At 40.8% G+C, this 22,901-nt stretch overlaps 2 protein-coding genes across 4 annotated transcripts in view; both read left to right on the plus strand.

The window, feature by feature from the left end:
• The window catches only part of LOC113180921 (calmodulin-binding transcription activator 1-like), an 87,634-nt gene extending 67,768 nt beyond the window's left edge, over positions 1-19,866 (plus strand). Inside the window, exons 4-5 of one of the 3 annotated variants that reach the window (XR_003300540.2) lie at positions 17,962-18,070; positions 19,351-19,866. Coding sequence is in view for 2 of the 3 variants with exons in the window: in XM_026386138.2 (XP_026241923.1) it covers positions 17,962-17,979 (18 nt within the window). In the remaining variant the exon portion in view is untranslated. Of the gene's footprint in view, positions 1-4,138; positions 4,223-17,961 lie in introns of those variants that run through there. The other 2 variants (XM_026386138.2, XM_026386137.2) reach the window with 2 other exon arrangements.
• The window catches only part of LOC113180919 (calmodulin-binding transcription activator 1), a 687,512-nt gene continuing 668,763 nt past the window's right edge, over positions 4,153-22,901 (plus strand). Inside the window, exon 1 of the mRNA XM_026386127.2 lies at positions 4,153-4,222. The gene's annotated coding sequence lies outside the window, so the exon portion shown is untranslated. The remainder of the gene's footprint in view (positions 4,223-22,901) is intronic.

Consider the following 22,901-nt stretch of genomic DNA (forward strand, 5'->3'; position numbering starts at 1 on the left):
AAAAGTTTCCTTGTTGAGGGTAAAATGGTAGGTAGGAACGTATTGTGGTTTCAGTTTTTGATTTCTTTTTGAGGAATATAGTGGAAATAATATGATGATTATAGGTGTAGGTTACCATATCATTTATAGAAAGTTTTGAGAAACCGACAAGTATTCTAGACCATTTCTGAAAAGTTTGACAGGAAATGTACTTTTTGGAGGGTTGGGAAAGTGGCGGAGATGTGACTGTTGGTGGAGATGTGACTGTTGGTGGCAGGGGAGAGGAGTGACTGGTGGGTGCCATGTGGATGGGGCTTGCACATTAGAACCAAAGGCTGTTTTTCTTTGGGTTTTCATTGTATGGCATTTATTCTTCATGGGAAAAACTAACATAAATCACAACATGATATGGAATAGAAATATAATCCCCACTTAACTGGAGAATATATTTAGCTCAAGTGCATTTTACATTTTATTGAATGGCATGATTTATTTATGATGTTTATAGATTAAAAATAAAATTTGCCCCATCACTGTAACTGGCTTTGGGTTGGGTGTTTCTTTAGTTGCTGAATACACTTGCTGAAGTTAGGTCTCTTTTTTTGGGAGGGGGGGTAGTACCAGGGATTGAACCCAGGCGCACTTAACTGAGCCACATCTCCAGCCCTTTGTATATTTTCTTTAGAAACAGGGTCATGCTAAGTTGTTGAGGCTAGTTTTGAATTTGAGATCCTCCTGCCTCAGCCTCCCGAGCTGCTGGGATTACAGGAGTGCATTGCTGTGTCCAGTACTGAAGTTAGTTTCCACTGCAGAAAGCATTATATAATATCATTGAGTTAATAGCTATTTTTTTTTAAGAATTGGTAAAATGTGTGGGATTCAACTGTCACCTAGTTTCTCTTACTCTTTGAATTTCTTTACTATATTTTTATTTATTTCCAGTTCTTCCATGTATTTATTTTGAAGGAATATGCTTGAGGTAAAAAGGGAGCATTTCTGTCATAATTTAACCTTCTTAGGAATATCATTTTTGCTCTGTGTCTGAGAGTTGAAACAATTCTTCGTATTTATAGATGACATTCACTCCTCACCTCTACTGCTAAATCAATCAATCAATCAATCAATCAATCAAAGCCAAAATGTAATGGAGAGTACACATCTCAGTTCCAGGTGGTGCTCACTGTGGGTGAGAATTCCCTGGAGAAAGACCTTTTGTTGGAGCACTAGTGACTTGATGTTCCATCAGAAGGGGCTCGGTGTGTTTCTTCTTTTAGGCTGGTAGCTCATGAGTGTGGTGGCACAGAGTCATTTCCAGGTTTAGACTAGCATGTATACTGTGCTTACACCCATAGGTTTTGGGGATTTGATTGGGGCTTTTGAGTTCTTTCTCTCTTTAATTCAGTTACTAGTTACAGAAAGAGACTAGCTATAATTGTAACAAGTCTGCCCGAGGTTGACTATCCTTCTGTACCTCTCCCTATGAAAATATCTTGCAGGTTGACTGTTTGGGGGTTTGCTTTGGATTAATGATCACCTTTCAGTCTGTTAGTATTAATTCAGTTCATTCAGTCATTAACGGGCCGTGGCCATAGGAAATGGGAAGCTGCTGGATAGGGAAGATGGGTCATTCTAGTTCATGAGCCACTGCTGTCTGGGGCCTGGGAAGGAGGCCGGAAGGAGGTTCCACAGACAGAATACCTTGAATCCAATTTAGGACCAGGGCTAACCTCTTGGGGTATGTTGGGGGAAGCTACTTAGGTCCAGTCACCTTTAAGAATTCAGAGCAGAACTGTCGTCATTTTAACAGTTTCCAGGGCAAATAGGCAGGTGTCAACCATAATAGCTGCTTACTGCATTGTTCCTGTGGGAAAAATATATGTGAGTTTCCCATACCTCCTTTGTAAGTGGACTGGCTCTGAGAATTGGCTCTTCTTGCTGTTGTGGGGGAGGGCAGGATGTGGCAGTTAGCTACTGGCTGGGGTTGTGTTGCCCCTGAGAGTTTCCAGCTGCTTTTTGCTTGCTTACTTGTATTGTGGGGTCCTTGTGAGGACCATGGTGAACTGCTTACTGCCCTTACCTTCCCAATCACAAACTCATTTGGAAAACATTCCTAAGATCCTTCATTGATGTTTTGTTTTTAAATCAGCTAAAACATTTTTAATTTTGGCACAATTTCCTTCAATGGTAGTTTGTCAGAACTGCTAAATATTTAGGTGGAAAGATGGCCTCAGTTCCATGGAATCATTTGTGGGGATTCTGTTGGTTGTAATATTCAGGTGCTGAGGAACAATTCCTGACTACCTGGAGGTGGGGGCATCCTCTGGCAGTTGGTGTCTGGCACTTCTGGCAGGCATTAACTGGTAGAAGTTTAGGGCACCATTTTTTTTTTTTTTTGGTGAGTTAGTGAATTCTAATCATAACTTAGAACACTTTTTAAAGTCACCCATAAATACTTCATTGTCTATTGTTAAGAGATTATTTTAAAAATACAGATTTTGGAAATGAATATTGCCCATGGAGCTATTTGTTCTGACTAGGCTTGTTGCTTTTCCTTACTAAGAGATATTAGGAAAACAAAACTTGACTAACGTCACACTGCTGGCTTCTTGCCTTTTGTTAGAAACATGCTGAAATGGTCTAAATAATGATGCAACTAAAACAACGTATGCATTGTTTTGATGGGTATTGATTCCTTCTGTAGTGTTCAGAATTGCTTGCATGCCTCCTAGCAACAAATGCATATGTGACTGTGTGAGAGGAGCATTCCAGAAAAATGGAATGCTGCTTTACTTTTCAGTAGCTGTGCAACTTAAAGGGAAAAAGTCATGTTTTTAGAAATGTGGCCTTAAGGCACTAACCCACTTATATCCAGTGCATGAAGCTCTGCAAGTTATTTTAACACAACCTGATCAGAGGGAACAAAAATCTGGCATTTATAGTTTGTTTGTTTATTGATTGCCATAAGTCATTAGAAAGAATATCCTGTTCCTTTTAATAAAATCCTCTTGGACAGTTAAGTGTTGTATTGTGGGGCAGAGCTGACCTGGGAGAATGTAGGTAGAAATGGCAAATGGGGATTTATGAAAGAATTGTAACCAAGTCAAGGTCCTTTTGCTAGTTGTGCTTCACCTGCTCTCCTGTGTGGCAGGATGTAATGTGTGTTGCTTCTTAGAACTTGCTGTCCAGTACACAGAAGTTTGGATTCTGAAATCAGGGAATGTAGCTTCTCAAGCTTAGTTTTCAGAGATGAAATACTGAAGATGATCTTAGTAGTAGGCTCAACTGTTCGTTTTATTTACTAGTGAAATGAATATTGAAATTGTTTACTGTAACAGTTAATTGTTACACTGTTAACAGTTAATTTACTGTTGCTGAAAGTTAAGCAAATGTGTTGTGACTTAGGTGTTAGCTACATTTTTCAAAACAAAATTTAGCTCTTTTCGTTTTAAAAACATAAATTAGTTTGTTAATGGGAAAGAGTAACATTTGTTGAAAAATTAAGTCACTTGCTTTTTTCCCTTTGTAGATCTTCTTCGTGTCAAGCCTGTATTAACTCCTTGTAATTCCCGTAGGACTAGCAAGTTATTTTGCTTAAAATGTCTTTTTCCCCCCCTGTGCAGTGAAAGTCGAATGTGAGAACAGATCTTAATAGATATAGTTACACAGTTTATTTTATCATGTATCACTTTATTGCTATCTTCTAGAACATTGTTATACTAAATGTTCCAATAATGGAAATTTTATGCAGCTACTTCAAATGAAAGAAATTTGCAAAAAACTCAATTTTGGAACTCATTCCTTGAGGAGAGGGAAAAAAACTCACCATGCTGTGACCAAATTAGATTTCTGATATGTTGGCAACTTATCAAACACTGTCATTTCCAGAAAACAGGGTGTGGGTTCCCACTGAAATATCACTATTTCCCAATCAATGTCAATTTGAGATATTTTGAATTTTAATATGATTGAATGGCCAAATGTTTACAAAGTTGTTGTTGGTAACAGGTAATTAAAAATTGGTTTTGTACCTAAATGAAAATGGCTTTATATGGAATCAGGAATGACCATGTTCAATTACCAGGGAGTCGTCTTTTCAAGAGCTTGATTTAAAATTCTCAGAGATATTGGTTGTACTTACTGGAGCTCCTTTGTTTTGCAGAGATCATGATGCAGCCGTCCTTTTGGATTTCTTTTTAATAATGTGTGACCCTTCACCTTTGATCCCCTGACCTGCATTACCTTGGTAACCATTTCATTTTTTAATTTAATTTCATTTTTAATTTTGGTGTACAAGCTGTAACATTTCATCTCTCAAAGTGTAGCACGCTGATTTCCTCAGATAGAGATACCCCTTTGAGCGATAAATTTACAAAATGCTGTCTTCATTTTTTGTATTAAAATTCATTTCAGTTTTATAAAATAAAATGTAATCTGTGTTTTCATCCTTTTAAAATTTAAGTTTAGTGAGTGCATTCCCCCATACAGGATAGTTCCTCTTCTACCAGTGTTTTGCAGAAGCTGAATTAAGTGACATTCATATGTAATGCACACCCCCCTTACCCCCACTCCACTGCCACTCCCTGTCACTCCCCTACTGTCACCACACAGCCCTGCCATTGCAGGATGATGACTTGTCTTCCCTTCAGAATAGTAGCAACTTGAATTTGTTAGTCTTAGCAGCCAGGTTCTGCACCCTCAGGTTATATTTTGTATTCTCAAATATTGTGGGGAGGAAAAGTTTAGAGTTTTATTTTTAATTTCATTTAAGGGCTGGAAGAATGTAAGCTATTTTCATTACCAGTGTTTGCCTTTCCCACCTCCTTTAATGTTTTATTTCTTTGAGACCTAAATTAAGGAAAAGTCACAGTTTTAATTTGACCAAAAAATGTGGTTTTGTCTATGCTGAAACTTTATCTGTGAGCTCTGCTGGTCCCTATATCAGATTGATTTTTGCCATTTGTTCTTATTTCATGATTGCTTTTCAAATAATGTATTTTTATTGTAGTCTTCTTCTTTTCAGAAAATTCTTAAAAGCAAAACAAACCAAAACCAAAAGTCAAACTTGAGTTAATTCTTTGAACTGGCAAAATACTCCAAGAAATTGTATTCTTAAAAACAAAACAAAACAAAACAAAAAAACCAACTGTGGACTCTCTTGCATGGCCCAGTGAAGCACAGATGATTTTTTAAGTGTCTCATTATTTTATTCTCTAACATTTAATGCTGATGTTTTAATTGCACACAGCTGAAGCTGCTAAATGAGTACTGAAATGGATTTAAGTCCTCTCTGAGCTTTGTTGATACCTATAAAAGTTTATATCATTCATTAGAACCACAAATTAAAATTAGTTGTGGTGAGCTGTTCATTGGAGATTGGAACTCTCACGAACACTTTAGCTCACAGGCTTTGTTTTTGCCTGTTACACCTATTTACCTGGAAAGCTGCTTTCGCCCTGTTGGGTATCCTTTCTTTTCACAGAATTGAAAAATATCAGAGTTGAGGAATACAAATAGACAACTCATCCTATGATTGTAAAGCCCCTGTGATAAGTGTTCCAGTGGTTGAGAGCAGCTTCCTTGCTGAACCTTGAATTTTAAGGTGATTTTTTATTATAATGTGTTCCACTGTTGTGCAGAGAAATTTTCCAGATCCAGAAACTTTTTTTTTTGGCCTTAGGTACGTTGTTTATTTGTTCTTTTGATGCCATGTCCTTCTAGCACCAAAGGAATGGTGCCTGAATCACAGTTCATAGACTCACAGGGCTTTAGGGGACAGTGACTGCTTGTCAGCTCCACTCCTCTTCCTGAGGCATGAGCTGGCCCATGGTTCCCTGGGGAGTCACAAGTTCTCTGATGACAGAGTCAGCTCTCCTGTGGGCCCCCATCTACTTGAGAGAGCCAGATAACTTTATTTATAGCCTTAGTAGGAGATGAAGAGACATTAAAAGGTGCAGAAATATTTCTATTGTCATGTTTTATTTTGTGATTAAATCAGTTCAAAATTTTAAGGTTTTCTGATTAATACATTTTAAGAGAACCTAATTTTTCTAAGAGAGCTAGTACACAAATACACTTATTATTTTCAACAAACATTAGTTATATGGTTAGCATTTAGGACTTCTGGTAAGTTGTGAGGCACATGAATACTGTTTTTGTAATCATGATTCACTGAGAAACCCTTGTCTGAGAGTCAGAAAACTTGCTTTGGACTAGCATCAAGGTCTTTGGACATGTCACTGGTGTCTTTTGAGGTAGTTACCCCCAAACTAAAATATTCAAAGACAAAGAACTCGACACTTTAATTTGGGAATGAATACTGTGAAATCAGTTGTCTTGATTGACCACATAGGAGCTTGTAAAACATTTCGTTGATGCTGCTTCCATTTTATGTGTATGTGAAATGTAGATACTGTGTGTCTCCTACTTGCCTTTTAGGGTTGTTGGGAGGATAAATGAAACACACACTGGGAACTCAGAAGAAAGGTGCTTTTGAAACTGAACCTCATCCTATGGCTGTGCCAAGAGGCAGTGGTAGTGAACCCCGTGGTGAAGGGCCAGGACCATGGCTCTGGAGCCAGGCTGCCGTGGTTTGAATCCCACCTTGGCCTCTTGCAAGCGGTCTGACTGCAGCACATTACCTAACCTCCCTGTGCCTGAGTTTCCTCCTCTTTAACTTGAGGATGATAATAGTAGCACCTACTCAAAGGATCCTGGTGAGTTTTAGCTGAGCTGATGTGTGCGGAATCCTTAGAGCTGCGCTGGCGTGTAGCGAGCGAGGCCACACCTGCACACCATGAGCAGGACATATACCTTGCACAAAATGACATTGCAGCCCCCCCATCCCCCTGCCCACCATTAGTCTTCTAACATTGATTTAGAAACCATTGAATGCTTAGAGAGGGGTACTGCATAGTTGGTGATATTTAAGCACCTCTAGATAGAAGTTCAGTGGGTAAAGTTAAATTTGGCTTCCTAACCTTTTTGTAAAAAAGTTCAGCTCACTAGGATCTGCCTGACACTCTGACTGTTCTTTTGTTTTAGCTGTTTTGGGTTATGGAGGCATAAGGGGAGAGGTGTGAGGGAGGGAGCTGCCTTTTGCCTAGTTAGCTTTTGTATCTCCACTCTGCTAAGTTGTCTAGCTGGCTTTCAAGGAGTCAGAGGGTTGAACTGTTGAGGGGCTTTTACTTGACCGTATGAGGCTTTGGACTCTTCTTAAGTAGATCAAAGGATGGGACCCACAGTTGTCCCTGCATGAGAGAGAATATGTGTTGGCATTGTTCCCAGTGCTTTCCATACATTTTAAACATCCAGATTTATCCAGGAGGTGAATGGTATGTTAACCCAGTTTTGCATCTGAAAATGCTAAGGTTTAGGTAGAGTAAATACACTTTCCTAGGTGCACATCCCTAGTAGACTGCACAGTTGCAGAACTGGCATTTAAATCCAGGTGCTGCTTACCTCCTGATACTTGCTGCCTTGCATTCACCTGCAAACCTGGTAGAACCTCTTAACAAGAGACTGTTCTGCTGTTTTCGCTGCAAGGACCTGAACTGCATATATTAGTGTCCCTCAGCCACTGGACCTTTTAAATGAACAGCACCTCTAACTTTTGTAAGAACTCATATGATGGAGTAGCTGGCTCTAACAATCCACTACCACACACACCATTATCAGGAAAGTTCCATTATATATGTGTCACTTGATCCTGGTTGCACATCTGGAATCACTCGTGTAGTGTTTTGTTTAAAACTTGAAGCACTAGTCCCATCCATGACTGATTGTGGTCTAGCAGAGAACCATTGATCAACAGGTTCAGATATATAGAAAGGTTTTTTTTTTTTTTTTCTAGTTAAAAACAAACAAAAATTGATTCTCTGTACACGCACAGATTTGTGCTTCTAGAATATGGACCAGTGCAATTAGTTCTGTAGTTGGCTACATTGTAGATTAAAATGGATCTCTAGTTTAATCATTTAACCAACACTGATCAGTACCCTTCCTGAAGGCAAAGCCCCAGCATCTATTCCCTAAATGCAGTCATGTGTGAGAACCCCGAATGTCCTGAGAGGTGGGCTGTCACTTAGTTACAGGGTGAACCAAGTAGAGGGCCCTGTTTGCTTTCTTCTCCCTTTCACCTGTCTTCTTTCTCTTTTATGCATCCATTTTTCCTTTCTCTTCTCCTTCCCTTCTCCATAGTTCTGTCCTCCCTCTTTTTCTCTTTCTTACATTTATCTGTCTGATTTTGACAGTGTGACAGTCATCAAGCTGTAAAGTACTTGAACTACTCCATGTACACAGCACATAGTAGGTGTTCAAATGAACTTTCTTATTTTTCTTAGCATTCGATTTTCAAAGGAGTAGGCACTACCCCTCATTAAGCCTGAACTTTGTTAGATTTTGTTTGTGATTGTCTATCCTAACTTGGTTTATCTTGTGAATTTAGATAGTTTAGTCTCACTGGTTCTGATAAGTTGAGGAACTCCAGGCTTTAGTCACTGAGTAGTACAGAAGCTTAGGGAATAGAACAGACTTAGATTGTTTTAGAGGCTGCTTTTATCAGGCTTCTAATGTATTTGCTTCTAGTATATTTTTAAGCCAGAGGATCTGTGTTTGCCTCCGTCAGACCCCCTTTGTTTGGTGATGAGGAAGCTGCCATGGAGAGGGCAAGGCCCTTGGACTTGCTGCTGCTACCTCCTCTGGTAGCATTCATTGGGTGTTGGGACAGAGAGCAGAGCAAACAATATGACAGCCTAGAGGTCTGCAGCTGACTGTTTGCCTCCAGAAATGTTGGAGAAGTAGTCACAGTAATCCTCCTTCTGCTTCCCCCTTTCACAGGAGAGGTGACCTAAGGGTGGGGCGATTCTGAGGGGAGTGGCAGGCCTCCCCAGCGTGGAAGTCGGGAGGCTGTGTGTGCGGCCCTGCACCCCAGCAGGTTGGCCCAGGCGCCAGCTGGCTGCCTTAGGAGTTCCTTCTGATGGCCTTTAGCCCTTCGAGGCTTTTCGGAGGCTGAGAAACGCGTGGTAAAGGTATGGAAAGGTGTTTTTGTCATTCTTCAGTGAAAATCTGCCCTAACCAGAAAGGGAGTTTCTGCCTAGGCAGGAAACCATTGAAAAAGCTTGTTTGTGTTAGTTATGGTTATTGTTTCCCCTGGAAACTGTGGCCGTGGTTACTGTGGTACCATGTGACAATCTGAGTGTTTAGACTAGATATCCTGTTTTCCACACATATTTATAAGTGGGTTCAGAAATGCGCCTGTGATAAACATCACACATACCTACCACAAAACTTGGATGGTCAACTTGGTGTGGTTTTGTGCACCTCTAAGCCCAGTGGCTCAGAAGGCTGAGGCAGGAAGATTGCAAGTTTAAAGCCAGCCTCAGCAACTTAGGGAGACCCTGAGCACCTAAGTGAGTCCCTTTCTTAAAATGTAAAGAGGGCTAGGGATGTGGTGCTGTGTTTAAGTGCCCTGGGTTCAGTCCCCTGTACCCAAAACAAAAACAAACAAACAAAACAAAACGGGTTTGACCTCCAGTCCTTTTTTCTCTTTGGTGCTGGTCCTTTTTCTTATTTCTGCATTTTTCCAAAGGAGAAACTACATGATCTGTAACTTTTTGTGATGGTGAGAGGAGGATTGGTCTGGAGTGTTGAAGCTCTTGGTCAGAGTTTGGCTCTGGGTTTCCTTTTACCAGCTCTAGTTCACCTTACATGCCTGGCACAAGTTCTTGTACATAATAGACACTCAGCAAACATTAACTCTCTTTTCATTTCTCATTAGCACAGGTAATTAAGAATAGGAGCTGATAGACTCCACATATCTGTGCAGAGATATATCTGTAATTAAAGTTTTAATTAAAGAGACACCAGACCAGGCAGATGGTTCTTATCCTCATATCCTGTAAACCAAACAGCCGTGGCTTTTCGATCTTGCGAACAAGCAAAGCCGAGAAGCTGCTTTCGTGGTGGGGCATGGTAGTTTTATTAACTAGCCATGATCTATTTTGGTACCACTCTGTGTGATGCCTGATCCAGGGATAATCATTGTAGTTTGATATGGAAAGACAATACATCAAAGTTATGTCCCAACTGAAGCTTTCAAGCCTCATCAAGGGCATTGCCACAGCCCAGCTGGTGGATCACAGGCATGTGGTTTTGTGCTAGATCACAAAAGCTGACAAAGTGTTATTTAGGATCATCAGCTAAATACAGTATTAAATTAAAGCACCATAATCCTGATTTTTTTTGCCACTGTATAGCAATGCAGAATTGAGTTGTGCCTGTTTGCCTCATGCTGGTTCTCTTCTATGTCACAGTGACCTTATTGGCTAATCAGGCGCAGAATTTAAGAAATAAAACAACTGCAGGGGCTAAGTAACAGAAAAGGACTTATCTCAGATCTTATCACTTTTTAGGCCCTTCCAGTGAACCCCAGCCATTTATTCTATTGCATCCCTGTTGGCCAGAGCAGTGCAGGGAAGAGGGCAGCTCACCTTGACCTCTTGAGCTTTACCCTCTTCTTTACCCCAAGTTTCATAACCTTTCCTTGTAATTTTTAATGCAGTCAGGTGCATGGTTTTCAGGCCTTCCATGCAAGAGGCAGTTCTATAACAGAATTGCATACTGGTTGATGTAGGTGTGTTTCTACCACCAGCATCCCAGTTTATTTTGTTAGGTAGAACCAGTACTGAAGATGTTGATTTCTTATTGCACAATGGAACATTTTAGTGTAGAGATTAGGAGCATGGTTTCTGCTTTGCTGAACAGTGCTGCTTTCATAGGAGGTGCAGTTTTTGTGTGATAGAGTCCACAGTACACTGGGAAGTACACTGGAACTTTCACATCACAGACCAGTCTTCAAGTGATAGAACCTAGAAGTGTTTTAACTTACCTTAATACCATCTATAAATCAAGGTCCATTTGTCCTAGCTGAAATGTGTGTGCATAGGCACAAGGAGATGGGCCAGAACCATGAGATGTGCATGTGCTTTGAGTGGAGCCTGTGTCTCATGGGTAGCTGGAAATGTGTCTACCACCTTCTGTATCAGGGAAGGATGTTTTTTGGTTTTAAAAGAGGTCAGTTCATTGTAAGCTGCTTTGATTAAATAGTCTTTTGTTATTGTATCCAGAAAATACCATAGGATCTATGCAGAAATGTATTACTGAGTATTAAATTGGTATTTTACATATGGAATTTGAACCTGACCAATTACAAAGTTTGTTTCTTTTCTAATGTGGTTCAAGACCTGAACATGTAACTCTGGAGTAGAGAACACAATTTTAGATTATAGGAGGTTTCTTATGAAGTTAAACTCTTGCTGCATAGAGAGCAGTAGTTATGCCGCTTTGCTGTGTAGGAATCAGACTTCCACAGAGAGGAGAAGTACCAACAAACCCACCTGGACTTACTTTTCTTTCTGTAGTGGGTTTAGAAAAAATGTGCACCCCCACCCCATGCTGGTGATTAAACCCAGGCGTTTACCATGTTGGGCAAATGCTGTGCTACAGAGCTACATCCGTAGCCCTGGAAAATCTGTATTTTACCACATAATCGTCACCACTGCATTAATGCAGATTCACTAATACTCCATGCATCCTAATCTTGAACCAGTGACAGTTTAGTAATAAATGAGTTTTAAGTAATACTGGCACAGTATTTTTTTTTTCTCTTTTAAAGCTTTAAATAATGGCCACACTCAACTTTTTGCCAAAAAAGAAAAAGAAATAAAAGGCGTAAAATCTGCAATGATTATGTGATGAAATGCATATATTTTTGCCCTTTCTAGTTGTGTGATGATGGGAGTAGAGTGTTCTGCCCACTCCAGAGTGACTTACCACCAAATATTTCTTTTTTTCTTCTTTTTTTTTTTTAATGGCGGTACTGGGGATTGAACTTAGGGCCTCATACAAGCTAGGCAAGTGCTCTGCCACTGAGATATGTCCCAAGCCCTTTTTCATTTTTTTTTAATTTTTAATTTTAAATTTTTTTATTAATGCATTCTAGTTATTCATAATAGTGGGGTTCATTTTGACATATTCACACATGCATCTAATATAATTTGCTCCATTTCAATCCCTAGTATTTTCCCCTAACCCTCCTCTCCTCCTTCCCCTTGATTTCCTTGCTCTACTCTGTTGGTCTTTCTTCCATTAATTTATTGTTTTTTTTAATTGGTGCATTATAGATATACATAAAAGTAGAGTGGAATTTTTGTGATGTATTTATAATACACATAACATATTTGATCTTTTTTTTTTTTTTTTTTGCTGTTCTTCTCCTTTCCCATCCCTACTTTTGCCCCCTTCATTCCCCTTTCTTTACTGTTCTGTTTTTATATTCCCCACTTCCCCCACCCCCCTCTTGTTTTTAAATTTCTCATTTCTCCCTAATTTCTGCATATGAGAGAAAACATTAAATCTTGATTTTTTGAGTCTGTCTTATTTCACGTAGCATAATGTTCTCTAGTTCCATCCATTTGTAAGTAAATGACATAATTTTGTTCTTTATGGCTGAGTAACATTCCATTGCGCATATACACTACATTTAAAATTGTTGATGGATCTTTGTTTTATCTATTTATTTATATGTGGTGCTGAGAATTGAACCCAGTCCCTCACACATGCTAGGCAAGTGGTCTACCACTGAGCCACAACCCCAGACCCCTATACTTCACATTTTCTTGATCCATTTATCTGTTGTTAGGCACCTGGACTGGGTTCATTACTTGCTTAATTTGGATCATGGTGCTAAAGACAACACCTAGCCCTTTAAAAAAATTAAAAAAAAAAAAACAACAAAAAACAGTTTCAATGAGTTGCCTATGCTGGCCTCTTAACTGGCCATCATCCCGTCTCAGATTACAGGCATGTCCAGCCACACCCAGCTTATTTATTTGTTCTTTAAATAGTTATTGAATTCCTGGTAAAGGGCAGCAGTAAGCAAAATTATGCCATTCCCCTCGAAAAGTTTATTTTCTGATTAGGGGAAAGGGCAATAAACAAAAAAAGAGTAATTGAGAATTTGTATGAACCAGTCATGTTGGTTAACTCTGTGTCCTCCTCAGAGCACTTTGTGCAGGTGAGTGCTGTTCTGCCCCTTCTGCAGGCTAGGGAGACACTACAGAGATGTGGACTGGCCTCTGCCCCACCCAGTGGGCTCTGTGCTTTCACATACCAGGCTGCTTGACTCTCTATTAAAACACTGCCTGGTCTGCTTATTTCTAAATAATAAACACATATTGTTGATAATGAGTGTGATGAAGAGCATACTCATTATCAATAATGTGTGTTTATTGATGATAATAATAATAATAATAATATCAATAAAAGCCGCAAGGGAAGCCATTGGAGGGCTCCTGGATGCCTGGGTGTAAGTGTTCGTTAGCATCATGACTTAAGTGGGATTCCCTCATAATGGGGGGTGAAGGAAGCCACATCATGAGCCACATAGCTATCCATCCAGAGGGGAGGGTATTCCAAGTCAAGGGAACAGAAAAAGCAAAGGCCCCAAGGTTGATGTAGCTTTGTCAAAGGTGGAAGAGAAGCCAGGAAGCCAGGTGGGAACTGTCCCTGTCTCTAGGAGGGTGGGGAGGGGAGCAGCCAGGAGCAGCATCCCTGGGGGCCTTGCAGGTCAGGGTAAGGCCTTTGATTTTACTGAAGAGAGGGGGAAATGGTCCAAGAATTTTTGAGCAGAAAAAAACATGATAAAAAGGATCACTCTGAATGTAGGGCAGAGTCTAGGGCACGGTCCACAGACAGCTGCCCGCTGGCCAGATTGCAGCCCGCTTCGGTGTAGCCGACAAGCTAAGAGTGTTTGTGTACATTTGTGAATGGTTGGGAAAAAATGAATAATAATATTTGGTGTCCCAGAAAAAGTATATGAAACTCAAATTTTTGTGTCCATTTTCATTTCAGTGTTATTGGAATTGAGCCGCCCTTGTTACTTTGTGTATGTCCAAAGCTGCCTTTGAGCAGCCTTAGCTGAGCTGAGTCCTTTTAACAGACCACATGGCCTGCCTCTGGCCCTTTTCAGAAAAAGTTACTGTTCCCTGTCTTAGGGGGATGGAGTGGAAACAGAGGAGACCAGAGTAGACATGGCAGAAGTGAATGGTGGTCTGAATAGGCAGTAAGAAGTGAACAGATGCAGGACCTGTTTCACAGCAAAAGCAGATGTACTGTGTTCACATGGGAAGATTCCGGGTGATGTGTGAATATGGCACTGAGTTACTGGAGAGTGCACTTGCCCTTTTGGGGGTTGGGAAGACTGTGGGAGTGACAGGTTGGGGAGGAGGGTGAGCAGGAGGCCAGAGTTGTATTTTGGATATGTTGGCTTTATGGTGCCAAGTGGAGGTGTTGGGTGTCAGTCACTTGTGAGTCCAACTCTGAGGAGAGGCTGAGGCTCGAAGTAGGTATTGGAGTGTTTTCACATATTACAGGAAGGCTTCCAAGCTATGGGAGGGTGGAAATCCTGTAGGGAGCACACTTGGAGGGCAAGTCCAAACCTGGAACCCTGGGGTGCCCAACATTAAGGATAAGGAAGCAGACAATGAGAGGGAGCAGCCAGAGAGCGCATTTGAGCAGATTGGGGTGTCCTGGAAGCACAGTATGGTTCTCTGTGTCACATGCTGCTCAAGGTCAAGCAAGATGCCAACTAAAAATTCACCATGAATTTGGCAGTGTGGAAGTCACTCGTGGCTCTGATAAGAGCTGCCTGAGTGACGTGGTGAGACAGAAACCTGAAACCAGCTGGGTTTATGAAAATGGGAGGACAGGCAGTAGAGCTGGTGTGTAGGAGACTGTCTCCTAAAGCCTGATTGCAGGCCAGGAAGGGGCAAGAGTGGGATTTAACCTGAGATTAGGATTTTGCCAGTTGAGGTCAGTGGAGGAAAGGGTGTGAGGGAACTGAGCATTGTGTAGGAGAGTCCATATGACAGTGGATTGTGTAATTGATGCCAGGCAAGAAGCAGGATGCAGGGAGGAGATGAGGGACAGCAGGAGGTTGTGGGGGTCAGCAGATTCAAGGAGTTGTTGGATTTGGGGTGGTCAAGAGTCGTGTGCTTGAAATTGTCATCGTGGAGGGTGCAGTTGTGGTTAAATCTAGATCTAAGGCAGTATTGTTCAAAAGCAATGTCAGGGGAGCCATGTATAACTTTCCATGTTCCAATAGCCGTATTTTAAAAAAGTAAGGAGAAAGAAACACGATAAATTTTAATATTTCATTATATTTAACCTGTTATATCTCAAATATGTGAACATGTGAACTGTGTACAAATTATTGCAATGTACCAATTTTTTTGTAAGTCTTTGCAGTTGGTGTGTATTTTATATTTCTAGCACACCTTACTTTAGACTGGGCACATTTCAGGTGCTCAGAGGTCACAAGTGGCTCATGGCTGCCATACTGCAGAGCATAGGTCTTGGGAATCACTGTGGAAGTACAGTCCAAGTTATTGGAGGGTGGGTTTAAGGAACAGAGAAGCCAAGGTTCATGAAGGATTATGTGAATCTAAGCCACTTGGGATTCCTTACAGAGTGGGGCCGCGGGGGTTAGGAGGATGAGTGCTTTAATCTGCCACCCATCAAGTGAGTCTCAGCATCTGTGGGACTCTGAGGGACTGCTCTTGCCTCATCTTAAGTCCAGAAATCATGGGTATGGGGTATGCTTTCAGACTCACAATAAAATATCAGAAACATGGGCCATAATATTAAGAGGATCTTTTCAAAATGGCAGCTTCCAGTCAGGGTTCACTCTCATTCAGAAGGCATGTCTTTGAGCCACTAATGAAGATGTTACCCATGTGAAGAACTCATTCCAGCCCATTTTTTTTCCTCAAGAAAAAAATATCCGTTAGATTTTTGTCTTTTATTTTGACATAAATCTTTAGATGCTGATCTTTATTTTGGCATAATCCTCAAATCCCTCAAATTCTGTTTGTAATACTTAGCTCAACAATCTTAAACACGCTTGAATCCCTGCAGAAGCCGACATTTAGGAGTTTCAAGGCAGTCCACATGATACAGACAGCAGCATGCAGTCTGGCTACCCTCTCTGCCTCCTTTTGATAGGGTTCATGTGGTAATATATTTTATATATACATGCATATCCACGTGTGTGTGTGTGTGTGTGTGTGTATAAATTTGGCTTTGATCCACAATGAGTCTTTAAAGATCAATAAAAATGGATGATGTCAGGAAGCTGTTTTTGGCCTTATAGGCCAGGAAAAAGGAAAATGTTTTGAAAGGGTAGACAGGAACACTTCCACAGCTCAGTTGCTGTTACTACTTTTCATATTTAAAGTTAACACAAGCTGCTCATCTGAATCCCAATGGAAAAGGTGAATGGATATTCCAGTTCTGTACCTTTATCAAATTCAAATGTACCTTAGATTCCGTTCAGTTTGTTTCCTGTAGTATTAGGATTAACAACAGCAACAACAAAAATCCTCCCAGCTCAGATATTTAGGAAGAAGAACCCATTTTGAATCTGTGTTTATGTGCCCCCTGTTCTCAGATGCTATGTGTGTTGAAGGAGGGGTTGTTCATTTTGTAGGCGCCAGTGTCAGGGAATGAGGGATCTAAGTGGTCCCAAGCACCTAGGCTTTGGTAATCTCAGAGCAGGGTGAGAGTCTGCTGGGTCAGAACTGTCTTCCCTCTGGGTGTGGTGCCTCCTCTCTGCACTGTAGTGATCCCTGAAAGTAAGCCCAGGAAACGCCACTTAGTAACGAGGAAAGCTTTCTCCTTATGTGAGTTTTCTAATTAAAATGTTTTCCATCTGATGGGGAAGTGTGTGAATATCAAGAACTGGAAATTAAGCAAGAAATTAAAAGAACATTAATGGCTTCTTTGCAATTTGTTTTGAGGTTTTCCTCACTAAGTGGTATTTTGCTTACAAAGTCACCCTTTCACACATAAATCTTTATAACAAATGGACTGGAATATATCCCAGCAAAAGAAGAGCTATGGTGTCATGTGTAAATTATATCACACATTGTGAAAGAGAACCCAAAGCATTCACTTTTTAAAAAAGCATTGTTAGTGCAGTTACTTAATTGGTGTATACAAAATTATAGTTTATTTGAAAGTGAAGGTTGCTTTGTCTAGAGGACTGGAAGAATAAGTGTTCTGACATTTGTTCATTGTTTGAATTTACACTCCAGACACCAGAATGCTCAATAAATCCAATGTGTGATTTACTGACTCTTTAAAAAGTTCACTGCTGAAACTTTATCCATCGCAACTAGTGTCCCTTCACCCCGAGGCATGTTTGGTCTGCAGTAGGCAGGCACCTGCCCCTCCTGGTCCTTGGGCCTCAGGGAGTGCATCGAATGCCACACTGGCAGTTTTGTTTGTCATTATCTGGATTTGTGTCTACTAGTAAAGTCTTCATTGAGCTGCAGCTTCTACCTCTGGGTGGAGAAGTAGGTGGAAACAGGGAACTGTCAAACTCTGTAGCCCTTCCGGGCCTACCTCAAAGTGCCCCCACCCACAGCCTCTCACCTGCCTCTTCTCTCTTTCCTAGACCTCAGGGTACTGCATGTTCTGTCTGCTGTGCTTTCAGTTTCCTTCTCTGGCCCAGCCCTTCCTCCCTACTTCCATTTATTCTGGTGGACAGCCTTTAGGGGCCAGCCCAGATGCCACTTCTTCATGCACCCTTTCTTGGGCTCCATTCTGCATAGTCCGTCTTTTGGTTCATTCTTCTCCTTCCCATATCCCCTGTGAGGACTGTCGCCATGAAAATGTCATGATCTCTTTATTGGTGTCTTTAATCTACTAAATTGGGAGCTCTTTGGGAGCAGGTGCTGGGCCTCCCTTATTTCTGTTTCCCTAGAACCCAGCCCAGCATCTGCACATGGTTGTGAGTGAATGAATTCGGGTGGATGGGTGGGGGGGGGGGAGTGATGGTGGGGTAATGTACCTTCAAGTCAAAAAGGTAAACTTGATTCCTGTTTTGGAGAAAGAGAAGAATAAATACTGTTTTTGTTTATACAGGTCTTAAAATTTTGGTAGCAGAGAGCAAATGTGCAGAGAGCAATGGAAAACAAGTCAGAAGCTGCTGTCTGATTCCAGAGATGGTCACATTTTATGCAAAAAGAAAAAAGTAATTTACATTTGATCACCTTGAGATCTTCAATTTGTCATTGTGATATCTTAAGTAACTAATGATTAAGTGAAATAAATCTTGAGGAAATAGATCACAAATGGAATGAGGACTTTGCATTGTAAGAAACCCACAACTCTTTTCTTTTCACAACATGACCTTTTAAAAAAGTACCTTATTGCAGGCTTGTGAAGGTGGCTGGCCTCTGAGCACTGGGCACATGCCTGAAAGTGATAGGACTTTTTTATTTACCTTGATCCGCTGGAATTAAACAGTCATGCTTATATTCAGTTAGTTTGAGGTTTGGTTGGAATTCAGTTCCAAATTGGGGAAAGAAATGAGCATCCAGCCCCTCTTCCTCATATTGTCCAACTTGCCTTATGAGATTCATATGCACAGTATTCCCTGTTTGAACTGAAGTCACTCACTTGACTCTGTCCCTGCAGTAGTCCCTAAGGAAGGTAAACGAACAGATATCTTGAGACTTCCTTCTGCATCAGTAGTTTTGATAGTTTCAAGGCCACTGTGGAATTCACCTGTAGTCTGTTAGGTTCCTATCTTACTTAGGAACATTAGTCCTTTTACTCATGCACCCTCCAGTATCCCTTTGGAATGCTGTGTTTTTCTAACCCATGAAACGGGTCTAGAAAGTACAGTAGCAAGTGCTGGGAATTGAAGTCCACCTTCCTAGTGCTGTGCTTCACAAATAGTCTCTAGCTGGGGGCCTCTCAGAGCATGGTGTTCTGTTATATCAATATGTACTTAGACATGCTAATATGAATTAGAGAGCCGATATACATAATGACTCCCCTGGGATGCTATATTAGAAAAAAAAAAAACAAAACAAAAACTGAAGTAGTTTGCTGAATTTGCATAGTAAGCTAAAAAATAAAGTCCTTCTAAAATGAGCATTAATTGAATCTGGACCTTGATCATCTTTGAACCTCTAATTTTTAATTTGATCCTTTAAAAAAGTTATAGGTTCTTGAAGACAAAATCTACAATTTAATAAAAGTTATGCTGTAGTGATTGCCTAAAGACTGTACAAAGCCCAATTTTGAGGTATTGTTGCTCCATGTAAACACAGCATGTGTGGGGTAGATGTATATGTACATGTACATGCATACACATACCAACTATATGTGCTTAATCTATGCTGTAGTTTGCCTTTTTATTCAGATTTCTCCTCTCTCTGCCTCTAGAAATGGGGCAAATTTTCTTCAGTTAAAAACAGAAATAGAAGCGGCGGCCTTGACCCATTTTACACCTGTTTATTTCAGGCTCTCACCACATACTTGTTCATGGGCACAGCAAGAAGAGGGATCCACAGAGCGGGAGCCGTGAGGTCTGACACATTGGGGTGAAGCTGGCAAAATTCGTAGGGAGAGCTTTACCGTCCTGCCAGCTCCATATCTGGCCTCAAGACAGTTCTATTAGTGAATTAATTGTACTCAAAACCTCAAATTCATTTGAACCAAATGTTACTAAAAATGAAATAGATCAAAGTGACCTCCTCTTGCCTCATCCAGAGTGATTGTGAAGGAGCCCGTGGCCTCATTTGTCTCTGGAGAGCAGGTCTCCACCTGTGTGCCTCCTGGTCCTGGGGTTTTTCGTGCCCGTCCCTGATGCTATTCTGCCCGCAGTCCCTCAGCAGGCTTCCATTTCTTACTGGCACTTCCCTCCCCTGGAATCTCTTTATGTTGATTACTGTTTGTCTCCCATAAGAATGGAAGCTCCATGAGAGCAGGGTCTCTGTCTTGTTCCATGTCCCAGTGCATAGGACAGTGCCTGGCACAGTGGAGTTTCAATAAACATTATTGAATGAACTAGTGGGTCACTAGCCTCGTGTCCTTTCTCAGTCTTTCCCTTTTACTTGCTGTTTATATATGACATGCCTTTTAAAGTCATAAAGCAGTGAAAAATTGGGATCAAGTGTAAAAATGTTGTTGTGATTGAAATAACTGTTGACCTAGTTCAGGGTAGAACAGGAAACCCAGAGTGTATGAGGACTTAGGAATTACAACCTGTGTGTTATGGTATCCATGCCTCCTGGATCGAAGGTATGGATGGGAGGAAATAGGAGTCAGCTCTCTGGAATATTGTAACATCGACACCAGGGAGAGTTGGAAGAAACAATTGAGGAAGGGGATCAGGGAAGCAGAAAATAGACAAATACTGGATGATTTTCTTAATATTTAATTATTAATAAATGTTGGCATCAAATAAACAAGATAAATCAAAATATTTTCTAGATCAAGTGGGCATTAACAAAGATACACAGGGAACTTGAGGTGATGCCAGTCATGTGCCACATGACGATGTCTGGTTGTCAGTGGACTGTGTGCACGACGGTGGTCCCATAAGATCACATGGCATCGCAACGTCGTTGTCATCTCAGTTCATGTAAGTACATGTGGTGATGTCCCCATCCCATGATGACAGGAATCACCAGTATTGCATTTCTCAGAATTTGTGTTGGAGCGTGTGGCTGTGTTAAGATGATACTAACATAAGTGCTTTTGTTCCAGATGGCCTTCACGGATGCCCTAGTCTCGTCCTCTTTACTTCTTGTGTATTGACATAGGCCAGAAACTGACACTGTTCTTGTAAATTTTTGAGAAGTTTTCTTTATTATTATTTTTTAAAACAAAGAACAAAAACCAAGGAGATAGTATTCTGTGATGTAGGCTGTTATCTCAAGGTGAGTTTATTTGTAGCACTAACTTGTGATAAATTGTTTAAAGAACTAAAACTTCTTTTCAGATTGAGCATATTTTATCTGTCAGATTTTGTTTATTTCAGCGTAAACTTGGGTTGTTATACACTGTGAAGGAATCAACTAAAGCAAGGACCAAGGTTCAATTTATGCTGGAATTTTATTTCATGCGGAGAATTGACCAATATTTCTGATCAAATCAGTAAATATGATTCAGTTTCATTAAATAAAGTGTGAAAAGCAAAGGCCAGATTTTTATGTACCACAAAGCAAAAGAGAAAAGAAAACCCCCTTGGAGCGTGACGCATTTTCATTAGACTTAAATGTTGAGTTATTTTGATTATATAATCCTACCCTCCCAAGGAAGTGTAAGGAGTGTGAATTCTGGGGTGAAGATGTAATCACAAGAAATGGTTAATGAGGCAGAACACACAAGTCTGTATTTATAGTTTTGTGGACAAATTAATCATCAGCAGAGGATACAAATGCAAAAAAGAATTCTCGATTGCATTCAAGAAGTGCAAGGTTGAACTTTTGAAACTAAGACAGAATTTTAAACCTTCTCAGGGATGCAGTATTAAGTAAGTTAATGTGCTTGGAACAGGAACCTAGTATGTAATGATCACCCATAAAATTTGCTGTTTATTCTTAGATGGATTCTAGTACAGGAGATGAAAGCATGTTTTAACTGTGCTTAATAAACTGTGTTGTGGTTGGGTATGGGTGAGTGTCCACTTCTAATCGAAGCAAGTGCAGCTTCTCAAAGCAAAGCTCTTAGCAAAAACTTTTCCTCGTATTTTTTTTTTGTGTGTGTGTGTGTGCGCCCGCACACATGTAAAACGTGCTGGGGCAGGCTGTGCAGATGATGCTCCTGTGGCAAGAGCTACAGCAGCTGCTGCTCCACTTTCGGTTTCATTCTCAAGAGTTGTTCTGATTAATCTGAAGTTTTGATTAACTTACGTTTTTCATATATCCTGCAGCTGCATGTGTGTACCTTTAAGTTTTGTGGAATTAAATAAAAATTTGTGACCAGTGACTCTTTAAAGCCACTGTCAAAGTTGCATACAAAACACTTCATAGTTTGAAATCTAGTTTTCATTCAACATTCCTGCCGTTTAAAGTATGTGACATAAGCTTTTAAAGAGCGATTCCATGAGTTAGTGCCCTCTGGTGGCACACAGAGGACATCAAGCACAGAGGGACTGTGACCCAAGAACCTTCAGATAGCTCTTCTAAATTAGATTGCTTTTTTGTTAGTTCTTTCTGGTAGTTTTTCCTTTGGGTGGAGTTTGAAAGTCCCCTGGTAGTTGGTTGATGCCTGCCTGTCATCATATCTTTTTTTTGTGTGTTTGGTGCTTATCAGTTTCTTACTCTGTTAAACTCTGGTCCTGGAGTTGACTTGCTAGCAACCCAGCGATGTTAGCAGTGTAGGTTGTGAATAGAAATCCAGGTGAGGGGGTTTTTGGGTGGGTTTGCTGTAAAAAGGTACATGCGAGCATTCAGATTTCCCAGAACCAGAGCATCCATTTTTAGATGCATCTCTTATCTCCCCTTTAAAAGGGAGACCATGTCAATTGCAGGATTAAGGAGGGAGCCTTTCTGATGGCCTTGGGGTGACTAGGACACAGTTTGAGATGACTGGTCTTTGGTGGTACTCACTTATCATTTTGGCCTTCCTGGGGCCCATCTTTCCCACAGAGGCCTTTACAGAGGTCATGCAGGCCAGGAACTGAATCCTCCCTCCACCACTGAGAAGTTGTGGGGCCCTGGGGCAGCTACTGTGTCTTGTGTGGGTTTCTTTAGCTGTGAAATAGGGGTGACTTTTAACCTGTGTTTCAAATCGATGTGAAGAGATACCCGTGAGGGTGAGGTGAGATGCTGTGTGTTTAAGAACTCTTTGTGGACCTTTGCCAACTGCTGCTGAGGATGTTTCCTTCTCTCTCTCTCTCTCTCTCTCTCTCTCTCTAATATTTTTTTTAGTTGTAGATAGACACAATATCTTTTTTTTTTTAATATGGTGCTGCGGATCAAACCCAGTGCCTCACGCGTGGGAGATGAGCGCTCTACTACTGAGCTACAACCCAGCCCCATTTTCCTTCTCTTCTTTAAAGGCAA

Source organism: Urocitellus parryii, chromosome 11, assembly GCF_045843805.1.
Source record: "Urocitellus parryii isolate mUroPar1 chromosome 11, mUroPar1.hap1, whole genome shotgun sequence".
NCBI classification, from domain to species: Eukaryota; Metazoa; Chordata; class Mammalia; order Rodentia; family Sciuridae; genus Urocitellus; species Urocitellus parryii.